Genomic DNA, 21,975 nt, shown 5'->3' with positions numbered 1-21,975 from the left:
TTGCATCTATGTTCATCAGTGATATTGGCCTGTAGTTTTCTTTCTTTGTGACATCTTTTTCTGGTTTTGGTATCAGGGTGATGGTGGCCTCGTAGAATGAGTTTGGGAGTGTTCCTTCCTGTGTTATATTTTGGAAGAGTTTGAGAAGGATAGGTGTTAGCTCTTCTCTAAATGTTTGATAGAATTCACCTGTGAAGCCATCTGGTCCTGGGCTTTTGTTTGTTGGAAGATTTTAAATCACAGTTTCAATTTCTGTGCTTGTGATTGGTTTGTTCATATTTTCTCTTTCTTCCTAGTTCAGTCTCGGCAGGTTGTGCATTTCTAAGAATTTTTCCATTTCTTCCAGGTTGTCCATTTTATTGGCATAGAGTTGCTTGTAGTAATTTCTCATGATCGTTTGTATTTCTGCAGTGTCAGTTGTTACTTCTCCTTTTTCATTTCTAGTTCTATTGATTTGAGTCTTCTCCCTTTTTTTCTTGATGAGTCTCACTAGTGGTTTATCAATTTTGTTTATTTTCTCAATGTACCAGCTTTTAGTTCTATTGATCTTTGCTATCATTTCCTTCATTTGTTTTTCATTTATTTCTGATCTGATCTTTATGATTTCTTTCCTTCTGCTAACTTTGGGGTTTTTTTGTTCTTCTTTCTCTAAGTGCTTTAGGTGTAAGGTTAGGTTGTTTATTTGAGATGTTTCTTGTTTCTTAAGGTAGGATTGTATTGCTATAAACTTCCCTCTTAGAACTGCTTTTGTTGCATCGCATAATTTTTGGGTCATTGTGTTTTCATTGTCATTTGTTTCTAGGTATGTTTTTATTTCCTCTTTGATTTCTTCAGTGATCTCTTGGTTATTTAATACTGCATGGTTTAGCCTCCATGTGTTTGTATTTTTTACAGATTTTTTCCTGTAATTGATATCTAGTCTCATAGCGTTGTGGTTGGAAAAGATACTTGATATAATTTCAGTTTTCTTAAATTTACCAAGGCTTGATTTGTGACCCAAGATATGATCTATCCTGGAGAATGTTCCATGAGCTCTTGAGAAGAAAGTATATTCTGTTGTTTTTGGATGGAATGTCCTGTAAATATCAATTAAGTCCATCTTGTTTAATGTATCATTTAAAGCTTGTGTTTCCTTATTTATTTTCATTTTGGATGATCTGTGCATTGGTAAAAGTAGGGTGTTAAAGTTTCCTGCTATGATTGTGTTACTGTTGATTTCCCCTTTTATGGCTACTAGTATTTGCCTTATGATTGAGGTGCTCCTATGTTGGGTGCATAAATATTTACCATTGTTATATCTTCTTCTTGGATTGATCCCTTGATCATTATGTAGTGTCCTTCTTTATCTCTTTTAATAGTCTGTATTTTAAAGTCTATTTTGTCTGATATGAGAACTGTCACTCCAGCTTTCTTTTGATTTCCATTTGCATGGAATATCTTTTTCCATCCCCTCACGTTCAGTCTGTATGTGTCCCTAGGTCTGAAGTGGGTCTCATGTAGACAGCATATATATGGGTCTTGTTTTTGTATCCATTCAGCCAGTGTATGTCTTTTGGTTGGAGCATTTAATCCATTTACATTTAAGGTAATTATCGATATGTATGTTCCTATTACTGTTTTCTTCATTGTTTTGGGTTTGTTATTGTAGGTCTTTTCCTTCTCTTGTGTTTCCTTCCTAGAGATGTTCCTTTAGCATTTGTTGTAAAGCTGATTTGGTGGTGCTGAATTCTTTTAGCTTTTGCTTGTCTGTAAATGTTTTAATTTCTCTGTCAAATCCGAATGAGATCCTTGGTGGGTAGCATGTATCTCTTCGTATTAGAGTTTTCGTCTTTTCTGGATATAGGCCCAGGAGTGGGATTACTGGATCATATGGTAACTTTATTTTTAGTTTTTTGAGAAACCTCTTTACTGTTCTCCATAGTGGCTGCAGTAATTTACATTCCCACCAACAGTGTATGAGGGTTCCCTTTTCTCCACACCCTGTCCAACATTTATTATTTGCAGACTTTTTGATGATGGCCATTCTGACGAGTGTGAGATGATACCTCATTGTAGTTTTGCTTCGCATCTCTCTAATGATTAGCAATGTTGAGCATCTTTTCATGTGCGTGTTGGCCATCTGTATGTCTCCTTTTGAGAAATGTCTATTTAGGTCGTCTGCCCCTTTTTTGATTGCATTGTGTTTTTTTTTGATATTGAGCTGTATGGGCTGTTTCTATGTTTTGGAAATCAATCTCTTGTCGGTAGCATCATTTGCAAATATTTTCTCTTGTTCCACAGGTTGTCTTCTTGTTGCCAATAAGTGGTGCCAGACAGTTACATATAGAAGAATGAAACTAGAACATTCTCTAAAACCATATACAAAAATAAACTCAAAACAGATTAAAAACATAATGTAAGACCAGATACTATAAAAAACTCCTGGAGGAAAACACAGGCAGAACACTCTTTGGCATAAATCACAGCAATATTTTTTTTCGATTTGTCTCCTAGAGTAATGGAAATAAATGCAGAAATAAACAAATGGGACCTAATTAAACTTAAGAGATTTTGCACAACAAAGGAAACCGTAAACAAAATGAAAAGACAACTTTCATTTTGTTTGGGAATGGGAGAAAATATTTGCACTTCACTTTTGTGGGTGATATTGAGCCACATGGAACCATCCTTGTCAGTCCAAATCCTTCTTTCAGAGTACTTTTGAGAGTAGATTGTCTTTTTTAAAATTTTTGTAGCACTCTAGGCCAAATAGCAAATATATGGATTTATAGCTTTCTTGGACTGGCCATAAGTGCACATTCTGCTTCTGCAGCTGTGCTGCCAGGTTCTTCAGGTAGAAACTAAGAAGAATGCTGGGCCCACTTTAAAGGCTTAAGAGAGTTTTTCATTGAAATAGTTTTAGAACAAAGAAAAGGAAATTCTACTTTACACAGTGGGCAAATGATAACTATGTGAAGCTTTTTGCCAGTTAATGTTATATGGTGACTGCCAATTCTCAGTGAAATCACAGACCCTTGTAAGCCCCACAAGAGCTGGGTCATCTTCATCTTGTCATCATATCCCTAGTGCTGAGCACTGTATCTGACACATCACAGGCACCAAATAAATATTTGTTGAATAAATGAATGAAGGATGAATAGTATTGAAAAGGTTTAGGTATGCCCAAAGATGGCAGAGCCTTAGTATAATCCGAGGGAAAGTTGATAAGTATTTTTTGGGTATACTGGCTTGTTTATGTTGACACTGATGTAATAAATGTCATACTATCCCAGTAAATATTCCTCAGTACCATTTTCAGAGAGAGAATATTTCACTGGATGAATCCTTGAGCAGATGAAGTTCTTGAGAATTCCAGGTGGGTCGGTTTAGAGAGTTCATATCTGAATGGACATTGTTATACAAACAGACTGAAGAAAGGAATCAAACGTTAATGAAGTTTTTACATTCCACTTTTAACCTGAAACCTAGGAGCCTTCAGATGATTTCTGTACTCTTTTGCATTTTAAGCCACAATAGATTATTTCTGCCTCTCTCAAAATTTCCCACTTGTTGTGTCATTTAGGAGGCCCCTTCAGAGCTTACTTTGTTGTTAAGCAGAACTGACCAAAGGTGATGCTTTTCTGTTTAATGCAGACCTTAGAAGTTACCGCCTGATTCTCAAACAGGGCTGAAAGACAAATGCTGGTATCATGTTCAAGATGCATTGTCCCTCGAATTCCTGTCTCTAAATATATCAGCCTTTCAACACCAGCATGGTGATAACTAACGTGGGATTATTTACATTGGTAATATTTCTTTAGAAGGCAAAATTAGGCTTTTATATTTTGTTTTCATTACATTTAAGAAAGAATGTCTCACATCCATATAAAGTAAAACTGGAAATTCCATTTTGGAGTTTTGTATTCAAAATGGTACAGCACCTTTGTTACTGTAAGAGGTTTCTGATGAAAAACACCTCCTCAGGTTAAAGAGGTTCTGGACAGTATGAAATTTTGATAACTTGTCATTTTATAGAATGATACCTGTTTTCAATAATATATAACTGGCATATTTTCTCAATGAACCTCAAATATTTCTAATATTTTACATAACGATTTAGAGCCTGTTTATGTCATCACATTTAAATTTTCTGAGGAAAAAAGGAGCTAGACGTTTATAATCTCAATTTAACCGATCTGTGGATATAGGCTTTCCCTGGGAAGGGGGTTTATGGCTGTCTCCAGCCAAAGTCAAGTCCCAAAGAGGGACTCAGCTGAGAGATGGTGGTCGCCAACACTCCTAGGAGCTGGGAGTGTGTGCTTCAGACCCAGGGTAAGGAAGGGATCTTGGTGGTATACAATGACCTCTGCTAGAGATGGAGGTGCAAAAACTGTGTGTGACTACCCATAGCTCGGGCTCCCTCCATTTTTCAATCATGGAAGCCCATATTTAACTTTAAAATTAGTTTTAAACTTTTAAATCATGACATATATCATACTAGAGAACTTGTAATACATGTATTACAAATAGACCATTTTCAATAACTTGGAAGCCCCCACACGAATCTCCTTAATTGTATTCTCTCCAGAGGTAACTGCTGACCTAAGTTTAGTGTTTATCATTTACTGGCTACTCTTCACAGCTTTTTTTTTTTTTTTCTTAATAAGAACATCAGGCAGATTGTGTTAGGGTACACAGTTCAGTCTATAATAAGATTGTTTTTTCCTTACAAACATCTTTATTACAAGTGTTCTTTTTTTTTTTTTTTAATAATCCTTCCTTCCTCCCTCCCTCCCTCCTTCCCTCCCTCCTTCCCTTCCTTCCTTCCTTCCTTCCTTCCTTCCTTTCTTCCTTCCTTCCTTCCTTCCTTCCTTCCTTCCTTCCTTCCTTCCTTCCTTCCTTCCTTCCTTTTTGGCTGCATTGGGTCTTTTTGCTGCACATGGGCTTTCTCTAGTTGCAGCGAGGAGGACTACTCTTCATTGTGGTGCACAGGCTTCTCATTGCGGTGGCTTCTCTTGTTGAAGAGCACAGGCTCTAGGTGCGTGGGCTTCACTAGTTGTGGCATGGGGACTCAGTAGTTGTGGCGAATGGGCTTAGTTGTTCCGTGGCATGTGGGATCTTCCCAGACCAGGGATCGAACCTGTGTCCCCTGCATTGGCAGGCAGGTTCTTAACCACTGTGCCACCAGGGAAGTCCACATGTGTTCTTAAGCACTTCTGTACATGCATTACAGAAAGGCTATCTCATGCATTCACTGATATAGTACTGATTGTTCTCAACATGGCAAGCAAGAAGCACTCTTACAAGCATCTTTCTTATATGTGTTCTTAAACGCTTCTCTGCATGCTTTCTTTTCATAGCTTTTTTTTTTTTTTTTTGGTTTTCACTACTTTATTTATTTATTTAACATTTTTATTGGAGTATAATTGCTTTACAATGGTGTGTTAATTTCTGCTTTATAACAAAGTGAATCAGCTATACATATACATATAGCCCCATATCTCTTCCGTCTTGCGTCTCCCTCCCTCCCACCCTCCCTATCCCACCCCTCTAGGTGGTCACAAAGCACTGAACTGATCTCCCCGTGCTATGCAGCTTCTTCCCACTAGCTATCAGTTTTACATTTGGTAGTGTATATATGTCAGTGCCACTCTCTCACTTTGTCCCAGCTTACCCTTCCCCCTCCCTGTATCCTCAAGTCCATTCTCTTTTTTATAGCTTTTTAAAGCCATATAAGTATCTATTCCTAATCAATATATTTTTTAGTTTAGTTTTGTTTTTGAACTTTATATAAATGGAATCACCCCATTTTTATTGCCTTTTTCTGCTTAACATGATCTAATTTAAGTTTATTTTTATGGATGCTTGTAGCTGTAGCTCATTCTTCTTTACTGTATATCATCTCATTGTATGATGATTTATTATGTAATGCTACTGATTCTTTTTATATGGTCTTCTGTTGTTGGTTGGACTTTTGGTGCTACCTTTCCTTTCTTTTTTTAAATTTTAATGGAAGTATAGTTGATTTACAATGTTGTGGCAATCTCTACTGTACAGCAAAGTGACTCAGTTATCCACATATAGACATCCTTTTTAAGTTTTTTTCCTTTTTAATTTAAAATTTTTTTTAAATTAAAAAAAATTTTTTATTGGTGCTACCTTTCCTATGAGAATTTGTATTTTAAGAGCTTCTAATTTAACCAAAGCCTTAATCTCTAATTGTTGACTTCCAAGTACTGTGACAAACTAGTTGTAAATATCTTATTCAAGTAGGGACCTTTTATTTTGATAGAAATGTCTTCCTTATACCACCTAATTAGACTCTGTTGGCCCACAAAGGATGGTTGATTTTTGTCAGGGCACAGTTAACATTATAAAATTCAACATTTTCTGACTGTACAGTTGAAAGACTATATTCAGGAATACCGTCTTTAAAAACGACGTCTCATTTTGAAAAATGAGATCGAAAGGTTAACCAGGCATCAGTAAATAACTGTGGTATATGGAAACAAATTTTGTGTATGGGTACCTCATGAATAATACTGAACATCATTTCTGAGTTTTATTGCTGTGATTGCCAAACATGGGGTCTTAGCCTGGAAAACAGCTATTCAAAATAATGAATCATGGGCAATGAATCAAGAAATGTTGAACTTAAGCCCGCAGCTCTAAGAATGAAGAATTCTGCTAATTGCTTGGGTTTTCATATTGTACTAATGTGGTGAATAGCTTTTCAAAAAAGATTAATTTGCCAAGCACAACATTTCTGGAAATGGCCTTTCTCTAATGATTTTCCTGATGCAGAAGAAGTTCCTACAGGAAACCTTGACCTTCGATGTAATTTCCAGTAGCTAAAGACAGAACAAATCAATAGCTTTTAGTTTGCTAAATGTCTAGGTCTACCCTGTTAGATCTATGAAGGCCCTGAGATACATTGAAATTTTGTGATTGTAGTTTAAACTGCTTATAATTAATGATGGTGTTAATTATTTGGATTAATTATTCTGTTAAACTTACCAGTTATTAAAATAGTAATCAAAGATCAAGTAAAAGGTTTTTAGAAAAATTACTAGATTTATATTGAAAATGACCAGATATTTAAATTACGCTTATGTTTAAGAGATACAAATATTTATGATATGCCAAAGATCCCTTTTTAACATTAAACAACTCAGTTAACAAACAAAATTAGGCTCTTCTGGGATACTAATTTCCCTAATTCCTAGAAAACATAAGTGACTGGAATACCATATCGGGGTTCAGTGAAGAAAACAGAATTCACTCTAGATATTTGAGTAGAGAGGACTTAACACAGGAATTTGGGTGTTTACACACTTGTGAAAGAGCTGGAGGAGCAGAAATCAGGAGGCCAGCTGCTGCTATTCCTGCCGTCACATGTGTCGCTGTCACGGCTGACAACTCACAAAGTTGGTAACTGGACACTGGCACACTTATATCTGTTGGGACTCGCTTCCCAAACACAACAGCAGCTGGAAAATGGCCTCCACATTCATACCCAACTGTGTCATCCTTGAGGAAACTAAGCTGCATCTAAAACCCCAGCTGTAAGACAGTCTGAAAAATGTAGTTTTTTGCCTTCTAGCCCCTATGGCACAGGAGGGAATTCAGAAGAGGTGGGAGTGGGTGTTAAGTGCCCAAAGACAAGATCCATGAAGCAAAAATTCCACAAATCTATATAGGTCGATTTATAATGACTTGGTAATGTTTCCTAAATACCATGATATGTAGGTCAGATATGGATGCCTTTTGTCAAACAGAGCCCCTGTGAGACACATGGTATTAGACAACTGTAGATGGTTTTCCAGTTGACCTTTTGAAAATGTTTATGACCTAAGTTAGGTGTCTACTTAAGTCTCTTTTCATTGCATAGAAACTATTTTCTCTTGACATTTGTCAGCAAATATGTCGTAGAAAATTGTATATTTTATAGTCACAATTTTATACAATTTTATAGTCACATAGCTTTATGTACTGTATTTCAGCTACTACTCCCCCCCCCCCCCAGGCAATATGCTCCAAAGCATGCTTCTCTGAGGAAATCTGATACCATTATTTATTTTTCCATTGAGTAGAATTAATTCCACAACACGGCTGAAGACTGCTTTGTAAAGAACGTTATCAACAGGTTAAAGGGATCTGAGGTCCAAAATTAACTCACTGAATTAACTTCCCTTTCTCTGTATTCTTGCTAACAGTTTAACTGTGTAGTTTGCATTTTGATCTAGGACAGAGGCATTGTATTGATATCTTCTAGTTTGAAATTTTTTTTAAATTTGATTTTGTGCTAGATAATGGTGTCAAGAAGCAGTAGTTAGGATTAAGTTTGATCATGAGTTATAAAAACTAAGATAATAATAGCATAAACCCAATAAAATTTTATTTCTCTCTCTTGTGTGCAATGTCTGAAATAAGTGGTCTAGAGCTAGTGTGACCAGGTTCCACTCAGGTCACCGTGCTGCCATACCAGAGCATGGCCTTCATCCCGTGGTCCAGGTGGGTATCATCAGCATTCCAGGAAGAATGGATAAAGGAGACAGAGCAAAGGGCACATGCCCACTGTCTCTTAAGGAAGGTTTTGAGGAGCTATTGGGTTACACTGCACCTATATCCCACTGGCTAGCACTTAGTCATATGACTTTACTCAGTTGCAAGTGAGGCAGAGAAATGTAGTCTTTATGCTGGGCACCATGTGTCCTGTTAAAAGTCAAGTCTATGCCATACCCAACTTTCATACAAACATTTACTCTTGAAGGTTATCTGAATACTCTCCCCCAAAATCACTTTTTTCAGAAAAGGAAATTAAGTTTTACTGTTTGGCTGATCTGACACATTATTGTTTTCTATTAAAATAATTTGTTATTATTATTTTAATAGAAAAACATACTCAATATTTCCACCTAGGTTAGCGAGAACACATTGTCTCCTGCTGCACCCCTAAGCAGCAAGAAGGGGAGTTGTTTCACTTTGTCCCCCTCGAAGTTTCCCCTGATTTGAATTCTTCAGGAGGATGGATTTTGGTGTAAAAATGGGCAGGATAAGGGACTGTGGGGTTGTGGATCTCAGGTCAGCAGAAGAACAGTAAGCGAAACCTGGTGGCATGAGGAAGGGCTGGAGGGGGCAAGAAAATTCAACACACAGGTTTTCCCTCCTCTATCATTTCCTGTTTTACCACTATGGAGTTTGCTTTCTGCTTTAAGATGATCCCTGGGACACTGAAAAGCAGAGAAATAAAACTGAAGGCAGAAACTGAAGCCTGGGGACCTTTGGGCAGCAGCCAGATCTACAAAAAGGAAGTAATCACTAGGAGCCAGGCATTTTGAAAACATCATCTCAGTTTATTCCCTCAACAATCCTATAATCAATAATTGATAATGAGGTAAAATTGACACTCAGGAAGTTAAAGTAACTCCCCAGAGTCACACAGCCATTGAGAAGTAAAGTCAGAATCCAAACCCAATTCTTTCTACTCAGCTAAACTAAGGTCTCATTGAAGTAACTGGAGATTATCCAAACACCTCAAGCTCAAGCCAACTTTCTTCCAAGGTAATTTGGTCAATGAAGGTACAACTTCTGTTCCATAATTAGCAGTTAAAGGTGAGGAATAGTAGATGTCAAGAAAAGGAGAGAATGAAAAAAAAAAAAGGAGAGAATGAAAAAGAGGCACAGTAGTTTCTGAAATGATTTTATTCTACCTCTACAGTTCAATTGAGCATCATCTTCTTTTATTGTTCTCCTTGAAATCATGATTATTCGCTTAACTGCAGTTCCTTGCTCTCCTATCATTCTTTAACCATAAACTTTCAAGGACTTTGTCCTAAATGCAATGCAACAGCCATAGTAGATAAACTTGCTCTTTTATCTGCAGCATTTGAAAGAGTTGTCTTATAAGTTAAATGAAATCAGTTTGCTAAAAAATGTTTAATTCTTTTTTCTTTGAGTGTCTCTACATAGGGCAGGCAATGTTGGTTGACTATTCTGCAGCCCCCTTTTTCCTTGCTCAATTATACACTGACTTTGTTCAAGTATTCACCATTCATGAGTCTCAGGGAAGGTAGCCCCTGCCTTCGGTGAAATATGATTGGTTTAAGAAAGGAATAGTAGGAACTTCCCTGGTGATCCAGCAGTTAAGACTCCGCTCTCCCAATGCAGGGGGCCCGGGTTCCATCCCTGGTCAGGGAACTAGATCCCACATGCCGCAACTAAAAGATCCCGCATGCCAGAACTAAAGATCTTGCACGCCACAAAAAAGATCATGTGTGCTGCAACTAAGACCTGGCACAGCCAAATAAATAAATAAATAAATATTTTTAAAAATAATAAATTTATAAAAAAAGAGAAAGGAATAGTAGTTTCATTTTTCTCACCAGGAATTGATTTAGGAATGGATGTGTGATGTAATTCTGGCAATATGAAATGAGGGATGTCTGATGGAAGCTTCTGGGAAATTTTTCTTTGTTTTAAAGAAAAAGAATGCAAGAAAGGAATGTTTACTTTTCTGGCCTTTGGACATGGCTCTGTGAAGATGAGATGTTTGGAGTTGCTGCAACCATTTTCTCAGCATGAAGAAATCAACCTGGAGACAAAACCTAATATGGTGAGGATGACAGCAGAAAGATTAAAGGAATCTGAGTTCTCTCTTTTTTAAAAAAATATTCATTTATTTATTTTGGCTGCGCCCGGTCCTAGTTGAAGCATGCGGGATCTTTAGTTTTAGTTTAGGCATGCGGGGTCTAGTCCCCTGACCAGGGATCAAACCCAGGCCCCCCTCATTGGGAGAGCAGAGTCTTACCCACAGGACCACCAGGGAAGTCCCAGTATCTGGGTTCTTGATGACCTCAATGAACTGCTGAAATAATCAAACCTGAGCCTAAACCTGATGTTCCTGTTCCTTAGGCAAAAATCATTTATTGCCTAAGCCATTTTGAGTTGGACTTTCTTCTTACTCAACTGCAAATGAAGCATCTTAAGTGATAAACTAAAACAGGAGAAACACAACATGAGATGAAGAATTGGGTCATTTTAGAAATGAGCCACCAAAAGTTGGAGTATGTTCGTATGCTATTTAATATGTTCACACCTAATTCTTTTAAAAAAAGCTGTTTTGACAGTACCACTAAAATAGATTACTTATGTCTTTTAAATTTAGGACTGCAAAAATCTCCAGTTAGAGCAAGGAGTAAAAGAAACAAGTTCCTGAGGAACATAAATTTTGTCAATTTTCAAAATATTAGAATTTTTATGCACTCTTATTACAGGAGTGTCAATTCTGACTTAACCTCTTCTGGCTTAAAATAAGGGTATTTTCTTAATAATTCTCTGCTTCTCACTCTAACCACTTCTTGTTTTATGAGAGCCATCTATTCCAGAAGACCTGTGTAGGTCTAGAGTGCCTTAACCCTCAGCACACAGTTGATGACTTTTCATTTCCCAGGTGAAGCAAAGAGCACTGTAAACTGTGAAACTGTCACAGTGAAGTCAGTTTCACGGAGAGCTGTGAGTGCTTCCTCAGGAAGGTACATCTCACTGGTCCTCAGCTCCAGGAACAAGTGCTCAATACATGTATGTTGAAAGATATCCTAATTGAAAATGGATACCCCTAACTTCCTTTCCAAAACAAGAAAACACCCCAAACACTGTTACTGGGAAGAACATACTGCAATGGTTCTAAGAAAATCTGCAACAATTTGGACTTGATTTTTATTCCTTGCCAGATGTGTGTTAGCAGCTTACAAGGAAAATTCAGGCTTCTGAGAGATTTAACTTCTTCTTGAAGTGGGATTTATGAGGAGGTCTGATCAGCCAGATGTAAGAATGTCTGTCACTGTCTCAACCTGCTTCTCTGGGCTAATACGTACCTCCTGAGTTACCTTCCCATCCACAGATGCAGCACTCCAGGTGGGAATGAGACAAAATGTTCAGGAACTAGTCCTAAATCTATTGAAATCGCTGATTTTCAGATTTTACTAAACCATGACTAAGCCCAGGTATGGTTTACTAGTAGTCCAGGCTTTAGCAAGATGAACTGGGCTAGACGGTGAACAAGATAAATGCCTTTTTTCCTCTTGACTATGGCTCAGATCACTGCTGGTTACAGTGTTTACAACAGAAGCACAGCTTCAAGAATCATCTAGGAAAAAAGGGGTTTATTGATTCAACCAAAGGTTTGTGACATGCAGCATACTCTAGCCCTTCTTGGAGATTTCACAATGTACGCTGCATATTAGGGGCTCTGAGAAGTCTTGTAATCCAGATTCTTTCAATATTTGTATAACTCAGCCCTTTTCAGACTTAAAGTATGGGATATTTCTTTTCACATAACACTTATAAATACTCCCAAAGAACTTGTGTTCTGAAGAACAGACTTTCAGGAACACTTGACTGGGCCATATTTATTTTCCTCATTTCTACCTGGCCTTCTGAGGGATGAATCAGTATGTGTATGTGTGGGTGTACAAAATGCATGGCTGGGGGGAAGGTCGGGCTTTTAATTGAACCAACCTATCTGAGAAGAGAAATTCAGTATATACTGTCAGGCACTGTTTTAAGTGCTTTATAATTATGAAAACATTCAATCCTTAAAACAATCCCATGAGGTAACTACTCCTATCATTCACATATAACAAAGAAAGAAAACTGAGGATCAGGGAGAGTGAGAAACTTCCCCCAACTAACCCTAACCTTAACCCTAACCCTTACCCTTACCCTCCCAGTAAGGAGAACAGTCACAATTTGAGTTCAGGCTGGCTGGTCCTAGAATCAATCCTCTTAACCATTATGTCAGACTATCCTCTTAACTTGCCAAGAGACAAGCCAAAGAGAGCCCCACGTTTCCCCAGCACGGAGACCTGAGTCTTGCATTCTTGGCTCCCAGGGAACCCAGAGAGAAGCCAACCCACCTGGGCTTACATGGCCCCTCTGCACTTTCTAGCTATGCAGCTTTGGAATGTGACCTAACCTTTCCCTGCTTCAGGTTATTTTCATGCGTAAAATGTATTAAAAAAAAAAAAAAAGAAAGAAAAAGAAGTACATACTTCATGAGGAGGCTGTGAGAAGTGCTCAACATATGTCCACTCTTGTTCAGTCAAAGCCAGTCACACAAGCCTCTGCTTACTGACCCTGGTCTGTCCTCTACTCTGTTAGAGGAAGACTGTGTCATCTACACTGTGGTCTCTCAGATATTTAAAGACAGATAACACAACACCCTTCTTCCAGGCTGGATATTGCTGGGTTCTTTGTGTCTCCCTATGACTTTCAAAATGCTTTCCCTTAACATATTTTAAACAACTTCTATGCCAGTGTGTGGCATTTTGGTCTCTCTTTCCGAATAGATCATAAAAAGAGAGTTTTCCTTTTAGTTACAGTTCTTAAAGGGTTGAAGTTTATTTCATAAGAGATGAAACTGTCATTTCCACTATAAATAAAACATTAAATCTAAAGCCGAGTTTTGAAGAGTTTGTTTCCTTTTTAATCTATTTTCACTTCCACAAGGAATACTTTAAAATGCAAGTTACTGAATCTGAAGATAGGCCAGTTACAGGGTCATGTTAGGCATTAGTTGAATGAATGATTGCATGTTTTTCTTCTCTGTTACTTTAATAAGAACTGAGTCTTTTATGATACAAGAAGATACTCTAAAGAGGACTTGACCAGATGCCCTCTAAATTCCCTCCTAATCCTCAGATTCTGTGATTCAAGGCTTCTGCAATTTTGTTCAAAGTACACACATACTGAAGTCCTCCTCATTCCAATGCAGTGCCTTCATTATATATTTTATTTAGAAGAAATTTCATTTGTAACTATAGTATATAAATTACATATATATACACACATATGTTCCAATATATATTAAAAATATATATACATATTATTTATATATTTAAACATATATATATATGTGTGTGTATATATATATTTCTCCCCCAGCATTTCCTTCTTTCTTCTAAGGAATTGCTTCTTCATAGGGTGATAAAATTGGTTTTAAAGTGGTTTATCTACTCATGCTGCTTATTTTCCCATTTGACATGTTAATCCCCTCTTTATCTTATCAGATAACCCTTTGGTTTTTTTCCATCTGGTATAAAATGTTTTTCATTTGATAGAAATCCAGGGCAGCAACCTCCCATATTCCAGAAGATCGTTAAGAATTCTTGAGAAGGCAGCAAGGCCTTTAGATCTCTTAACACAAATGCATGCAGAGTCCCAGCTCAGTGCCTTTGTTCCTTTGATGACATGGGTACAGTCTGGGACACATAGAAAAGAAAAAAAGCTTTGTGTATAGACCTGTGATGAAAAGTGATATTCAACTGCATAAGGACCTCCCTCAGAAGTGTTCATAGAAAGTAAAGAAGTGAGGTTTTTGTAAACAAAGGGACAAAGCAGGACATGGGGATCAAGCATAGTCTATCTTTTCATGGTCACAGACCCACTCAATTTACTGAAATCTAGCAATACCTAGATTTGTATGTCTCTCCATTTTTACATGTTTTAGTCACTAGCTAGTCCCATCTTTCTTATAGGAAGTGTTTCTTGGTAAAGAATTTAGGACTAATTAGGGAAGAAAGACAGCAATTACAAAGTATTAAACCCTTAGTAATTAAAGTTGAATTTCTGTCATGTCAATCATACCACATACACCAAGATACACAAATAAGTCAGATATACACAGATACCAAGGCAGGCAATGTTATTTTTGCCTCATTTTGTGTTTAATATTATTGAAGGCTCTACTAATGTCTTAAAAACACAGAAACTTCTTGAATATACATTAATTCTCTGGAGGAATAAATATACTCCAAATGCTTATCATCAGAATTCTGATAAAAGGGATATAATTTCTCTCTTCAGTATTTTAAAAATTGGTATCTAAATAATTTCATTTTGAACTAGGTTAGTAACCTAAGTCTTCTTCATTGAGCTTTTGAAATTGAAAAAAATTTTAAGTTCCAAATACAATAAAGACTTTGGGAATTCCCTGGTGGTCCACTAGTTAAGACTTGGTGCTTTCACTGCCGTAGGCTCGGGTTCGATCCCTGGTTGGGGAGCTAAGATCCCACAAGCTGTGTGGCCAAAAAAACAAAACAAAACAAATATAATAAACACTTAAGTACACATTCAAATTGAAAGTGGCAATTTATTTCCTATTACACTTTTCTGGCCAAAAGGAGCTGAAGGATTTTTTTCCTTCTTACTTTCTTACAACAGATATTGTCAGATTTTTTTTAAAAAAGCAAAATATAACAGAATTATAGTTAAGAAGACTAATTCTATCTGAATGGTATTAATCACAGCCCAGTTAAAATAACACTTAATACAGACTCACTTCAATAGATGATGTTGTCAACTTTAAAACATTAGTATTTCTCATATCATTTCTGGATGGCCTAGACACATTTTTCCTCAACATAACTTCATTTTTTTTCTAGCTTTTCCTTGACTTAAAATAATGGCCTAAGGAAAGGCACATGTGTTTAGTGGTTCTATTTTTAAAATGTTGGGCAAAGTAGGGCTGGTTGATAATGTACTTCATTAAAATAAGCTGTGTTTTCAGGGCCCTGACTGGTCCAGTAGTCTGAGAGGCCTAGGTTTCTTTTGTAGCCAAACAGTAGAGTCCATTCTTCCACCAGCCCACTGCAGTGGCTGAAGAAGTCCAGGAAATAGATTACACTGAATGCTACTGTCAGAAGAGATTTACATTTAATGGTGTTATTATAGGTGAAATATTTCCTTGAGTAAAAATCCTACTTATTCAGTATTTTGAGGGAACACTGAATTTCATAACCATAGTTGACTTTCTCTGTAGAAAAGATTTTTAAATTTGCTATGATCACTTCCTTTCAATTTCTTTTCCTTATAGTCATGCATGTTCTGTGATCTAAATTTCTTAAGTTCACTGAAAATCAGAGAAAAAATTCAAGAGGATAAAAACAAGCACAAAGTAAACGAACAAGTAATTTTGTCATTACATTTTTGCCTGGATAACCCCACAAATATTTCTTGTTGTTTCCATTCTGTTTCAACACTGCAGAACAATACACTCATGGCTCAGTGGTGAAGCAACGTGCATGTGAGTGACAAAACATGGAAACCAGAAAAGGAATATAAATGTAAATCAAACTTTTAAAATCCTAGTAATACAGCAGCTTCCTTCCTTATTTATTCTGTTAATGTCCATCCCACATGAACTCACATTTTGATTCCAGTAGGACATACACCGTCAGCCCTGATCAAAAAGACCACTGTTTGTAGAGGGTAAAATCGAGCCTGTTGCCAGTATCTACTCGTGTCAAACTTGCAAATGTCCTCTGGAAAACTAATAAAATTATATTTTGATTATTTGTTTTCTGGATCCTGGGGACCATGGAAATAGAAAAGGATAGAAACAGGACATGGTTTTTTGAAGCTTCTTGGGATGGGAAGTAGAAAAATAGGTGTTTTCCTTTGGGGCTTTTTGTGACTGAGAATAATGAGGTTCATCTTTCTGAGAGCACTTCTTCATGTTCCTCAGTCTTTCAGGGAGTGGTAGGCTTTGGCAGTCCGGCTGTTGACAAAATCTGTCTTCTTAAACTGAGCCTTTGGAATAAGCAAACAGAAATGTGAAAGGTTAACAACAATTTTCACACAAGAAAATGCAGTTTTTAGTGACTTCTCACCAGGGTCAAGTCAAGCAGGACATTATTATCTGGCTCTTTTTAGCATTCTTACCTTCTTGTAGGCATTATGGAGCTCCGTGTGGGTCCACAGAGAATATAGGAGAACAGAAGCAGCTTTACTTGCTTTGTTGGAAGCGTAGCTGAAAAGAAGAAAAGGACATTTTTCGGAGATCAGTTAGAAAGTATGAGGCTTCTGGATGCTGCCTTTGGACGTTCTGTAAATCTTCTTTAACTGCTGTCACTCAGGAGCCATCCATCAAGTCAGGCCACTCACCATGACAAGAGATTAGATGGTGAGCTTTAGGAGGTCAGGGGCCACGTTGGTGCTTTTGTGTTTTTAAAAATCCTTTTAAACCACTAGCAAGGTGCTAACAAATAGTTTATAAAGCAAATTCCTGATATTTATAAGGCATATATTCTTAGAGTTTTATAATTCCTTGAATTTATTTATAGAATAAAATTTATATTTGTACATTTATATTATATATTTTTAGAAAATACCTGTATATTTATAACGCATATTTATAGAGTACAAATGCATGAAAGTATGATTGAAAAATATGTATAACTCTTAGACTTAGTGACTCCATGAATGCAGGGGTTATGTACCTTTTTCAAATTAATAAATTCTTACTGGAGCAACTGTTATTTTAATACAGTTTCAAAATTTATGTCTTTGTATATAGCAAATGGAAAGTGTGTTACTGTTATAAATCCAAGTCTGCACTGAATTTGACATTGTACTTACTTTTTTTTTTGGCCACGCTGCGCAGCATGTGGGATCTTAGTTCCCCGAACAGGGATCGAACATGTGCCCCCTGCATTGGAAGCTTGGAGTCTTAACCACTGGACTACCAGGGAAGTCCCCTTACTTTTTAAAAAAATTTTATTATTATTATTTTTATATGTACTTAGTTTTTGATGTTCTGCTTTTAAATTTGTCTCAAACTTCTTGTTTCTGGCTAAGGATCAGTGCTTTCTTAGGTCTCTCTCTCTTCCATCACTTGAATTAGCACATGGCTGCATTTTTTCTTTTAACAAAGAAACAAAGATTTTATTTTTCCTATCATAGGAGTTTGTAAGCATGCAACCAAGAACAGAGAATGCAAAGCTGTATGAAGAAGCCCATGCTGGGTTCATTTAATAGCTAAAAGACCTCTTTCATACCAGCAGTGTAGGGAGTGTAAGTTAAATTAGCACCTTACAGATTTTTTTTTAGTACCTCAGGGACTTTTCAGAGTCTCTTGCTAATAACTGAAGTACTAATAAATCCATGAAAGCTGTGGATCTCTAATATTTAAAATTGGAAGTTCTTAAATTGCAAGGGTGTTATAGTCATGAAGTTTGTTCATAAGTTGGTTGCTTGGCACTTGGAACTCATTTATTTAAAGATGAAATGTAAATGGTGATTGGTTATCAGGCTAGCCCATAAATTATGGGTTAGCTATACAACACTCTAACAAGGAAGAGACAGTAGACCCAACTGGTAGGAGTTTCTTGTTGAATATTTTTTTTTCTTTTTGGAGACAGGGCATGTGAGGACTGGCTCACAAATGGGACACTCAGTGCAACGAAAAATAACAGAATAGCACACCCCGTAATTTGCTAAGCTACAAGAAATTTCCAAAAGTGATGGTGTATTCCCATGTGCTTCTTACGTCTGAATACTCAAATAATTAAAGTCATACTGTCTTATAGAGATTTGGTTAGAAATTTGGATGACTACTTGGAATAGTCGTTTCTGCTTTGCAGCAATAGTTCATACTTTCCACAAAGGCTGAGCAATTGCTACTTGGGAGCAGGTAAATATTCCCTGCTTTTGGGAAATGGACATTCTAACTCGGGCTCCTTTTAATCATGTGACTCTGAATGTAGTCCTCCTTCCATGTGAGCTTTGCCAGAGGGGAACTGAAGAGCACAAGGGGCCTAAATTGGGCGTGGCTGTGGGGGGAAGGGTTGTGCTCATTCGGGATACCACAGATCCCTATGCTAGCCTCTGTGCAGCCAAGCACACATTTGTCTACTACAGGTCAAGTCCATTTGCTTTGCAACTCATTAGAACTGGCCTATAATAACATTTGTTTTCTTTTTTGGTTACTTACAAAACTAACTTTATTTAACAAGTCAAACAATTCAGAGTCATATAAAGAGAAAAAAATAATAATCTTCATACCCCCTTGGGATCCCATCACTCTGAGTTAATTAACAGTAATAATTTGGTTACACAATGTTTTTCATTCTCCACCTTTTTTTTTTTTTAATGGGGAATATTTGAAGACACAGACACAAGGATGTGGGATGACTTACATGCATTAAACCTTCTACTTCAAAAGAGAATAAGAGATGGAAGAGATGTGATAAAGAAAACTGAGAAAGCAAGAATTTCTTGTTATGTTGCCTCCTACTTCCCCTCCTCATGCTATTACGGGTGATACCGGCTTCACATATTTAAGTGAGGAAAAGGGCATTCCTTGTCCATAGGACTCCAATTTGCCTACTTTCTTCTCTTTTTAAATCACAGCTGTGGCTCTGGGAAACAATTCATTAGGTCAATAAAATGCTGGAATGCACGACCCAGATAAGCTATGGAGTTTTACTATTTCTGGATATTTTAGAAGAGAATGAGCAACTACTTGGCTTAGAGGATTCAGCTTTCACTTGCCTGATCACCAAGGACTGGACCAGATGATCTGGTCCGGCTGTACAATCTTATTTTTTGGCCATGTTGCCCATGGTACTCAATTCCTGGACATTCACAACTGCATTATTTACATATGGGAGTGGTGGTGGGGAAAGGGGAGACGCTGACAGGCAGATGCTAAAGGACTTACGTGTCACCTGCGCTTATGGTCATAATTTTCTGCAGGCCCCCAGTGTTTAGAAGATCCCGTGCATTCTGGTAACTATTTTGGATTATATTGTTCAATGTGTAACAGGCAGAGGCTGTAGTTTCAATGAGAAGATCAGTGCTTGGGACTGTGTTGGGAATTATGGAAACCAAATCAGGTAGAGTTTCTCTGGCTACAAATGAAAGAAAAAAAGAACACTTGATTATAAAGATTGTTTCTTAACCTCAAGATCCCAGTAACATTTAAGAAGAAACATTTGGTTAACAAACATATGGAAGGATGTAACCACTTTAATACTCAAATTACCACAAAAAAAAAAAAAAAAAGATTTTTAGAAAGATGATACTTTGTGCTCAGTGCACTGGAGATCTTTCCAGAAAGTAATTTGACAGAAATGTCAAAAAAATTTTTAAATTTTCACATTTTTTGATTCAGTATTTCCACTTTTGAGAATTCATCCTGAAGACATCACTTTAAAAATGGAAAAAGCAGAGATCTTTATTATAGTATTATATATATCATGAAAAATTTTACACAGCCTAAACATCCCAATAATATGAATATGATTAACTAAAGCACATCTGCAAAGAATATTATGCATCCCAAAACATATCTATGAAGCATGTATAATAACAAAAAAATATTTGTTAATATTCTATGTGAAAATAACCGGTATACTTAAAGGACAAACACATATACAAGAAACCTGAGAAGAAATACACTAAAACAGTAACAGCCCTTGTTCTTCTACAATAGTATTAATGGTGACTTAAAAATATTAAAAAAAAAATTATCTGTACTGCCCAAAGTTTCTTTAATATGTAAATAACCATTATTAAAAAAAGATAAAGAAACTATTTAAAATTTATTTTTTCACTACATATATAAAATCTTGGTTATAGGGTTTTTGTTTAGCTTTTTCTGTAGTAACAAGAGAGGTATTAATATTTGATGATGTCATTATACCTTGTCCTATGGTATATATTTCGGGCAATATGAATTTATACTTGGTATTTTGCAAAAATTCTTTCCATGTATGTTTTTTTTTCCTGTAACTACTTTGGACTCTCCTTGAAAGACAGAGAGCATGCTTCTATTGCTTTGTACAAATACTTCTGCCTAATTTTATTTTCTTCATCTGAGTTTATGTGACGCCTTGAACTGCACTTCTCTCTCTGATACCGGACTGTAATTAGTTATGAGCCTGTCTGAATTCCAAATGGAGCCATGAGTTGCTTGAGGACAATGATTGTATTCATTTCTGGATTTCCAGCATCGATCACTATGCCTAAAATAGAGAGGTACTCAATAAAAGGAACGGAACCATATGTCTTCCTTTGATAACACCTGGACCTGATTGACAGGAAAGACATACCTTCTGCTCAAAGGCCTGAACACTTCCTTTTTCACTGTTGTCTAAGCATCTTGGCATAGTGTTAGGAGCTCAGAGCTCAGTCTCTGAAGCTATACTTTTTTAGTTTTAGTCTTGTCTCTGCCACTTCATGGCTGTGTGGTCTGGGTAAGTTACTTAACCTCTTTATGCTGCATTTTCCCAATTTGTAAAATGGAATAATAATAGTATTTACTTCACAGGACTGTTTTGAGGGATTAAATGAGTTACCATGTGTTAACTGTATCACAGTTCCCTGCGCACAGTAAGCTCTCCACAGATGTGAGTAACTACCAGAAGGCTTCCTCCTTTAGTAAGTTAAACCACAGAATGAAAGGCCTTGAGAACCTGAATTTTCCTTTTGCTGAATTTAGGTCGACAGCATGAAAACAAGTGTGAGACAATCACAACAGAAAATGTACAACTGATCTCTCTGCAGGATGCATCAATGGCTGGCTGAGACCAGGCTGCCCACACTGAGACTGATCCCTGCTGAGAGAGTTCCACCTCTCCTCCCTCAGTATGACCAACAAGAACGTCCAATTCTACAGATCAATTTTAAGGTTGAAACTTTGGGTTATGTCTGAGGAGGAGTGAGAATTAAGAGAAGTTAGGGTCTTTAACATTTTATATCATGTTTGTTTTTCTTAGAAAAGCAGTATAACTGTTTACATTGACAAAGTTAAACACTACAGTACAGTAAAGGAGGGGTCATTCTGTCTCTCTACTCACACACACACACACACACACACACACACACACACACACCCTGTGGGCCTGAGTAAATACATTCACTTTGAGACAAAGTTAGATCTTTAATAGTGAAATATAAAATCAAAGGCCCTATCATGATATTGGAGGGTTACAGCTCAATGTCATATTATTGAAGGAGATTTTAGTTAATGCTGGTGCTTGCACATACATTACGTTATCTGATCCCTGGAAAAACACTGTTCTGTAGTGATTACTAATTTCATTTGATTTAGGGCAGCTAAATGACTATCCAAGGTGACATGTGGCAAAGTAACATTATAGGATGCAGACCAATGTCTTCTGCATGAGACCTGTTATTCTGTCACCATGCTAA

General features: G+C 36.9%; 1 protein-coding gene across 2 annotated transcripts in view; it reads right to left on the bottom strand.

Moving 5' to 3' along the window:
- Positions 1 to 4,644: 4,644 nt before the first annotated feature.
- PKP2 (plakophilin 2) overlaps positions 4,645 to 21,975 on the bottom strand; it is a 103,132-nt gene continuing 85,801 nt past the window's right edge. The window contains exons 11-13 of one of the 2 annotated variants that reach the window (XM_082419721.1): positions 19,481 to 19,670; positions 16,702 to 16,789; positions 4,645 to 16,569 (exon numbers count right to left, since the gene is read on the bottom strand). In XM_082419721.1, coding sequence (XP_082275847.1) covers positions 16,501 to 16,569; positions 16,702 to 16,789; positions 19,481 to 19,670 — 347 coding nt within the window. In that variant the 3' untranslated portion in view covers positions 4,645 to 16,500. The remainder of the gene's footprint in view (positions 16,570 to 16,701; positions 16,790 to 19,480; positions 19,671 to 21,975) is intronic. The other variant, XM_082419722.1, reaches the window with a different exon arrangement.

The sequence above is a fragment of the Balaenoptera physalus genome, assembly GCF_965194825.1.
Source record: "Balaenoptera physalus genome assembly, chromosome: 13".
Taxonomy (NCBI): Eukaryota; Metazoa; Chordata; class Mammalia; order Artiodactyla; family Balaenopteridae; genus Balaenoptera; species Balaenoptera physalus.
This window is presented reverse-complemented; position numbering and strand designations above follow the sequence as displayed.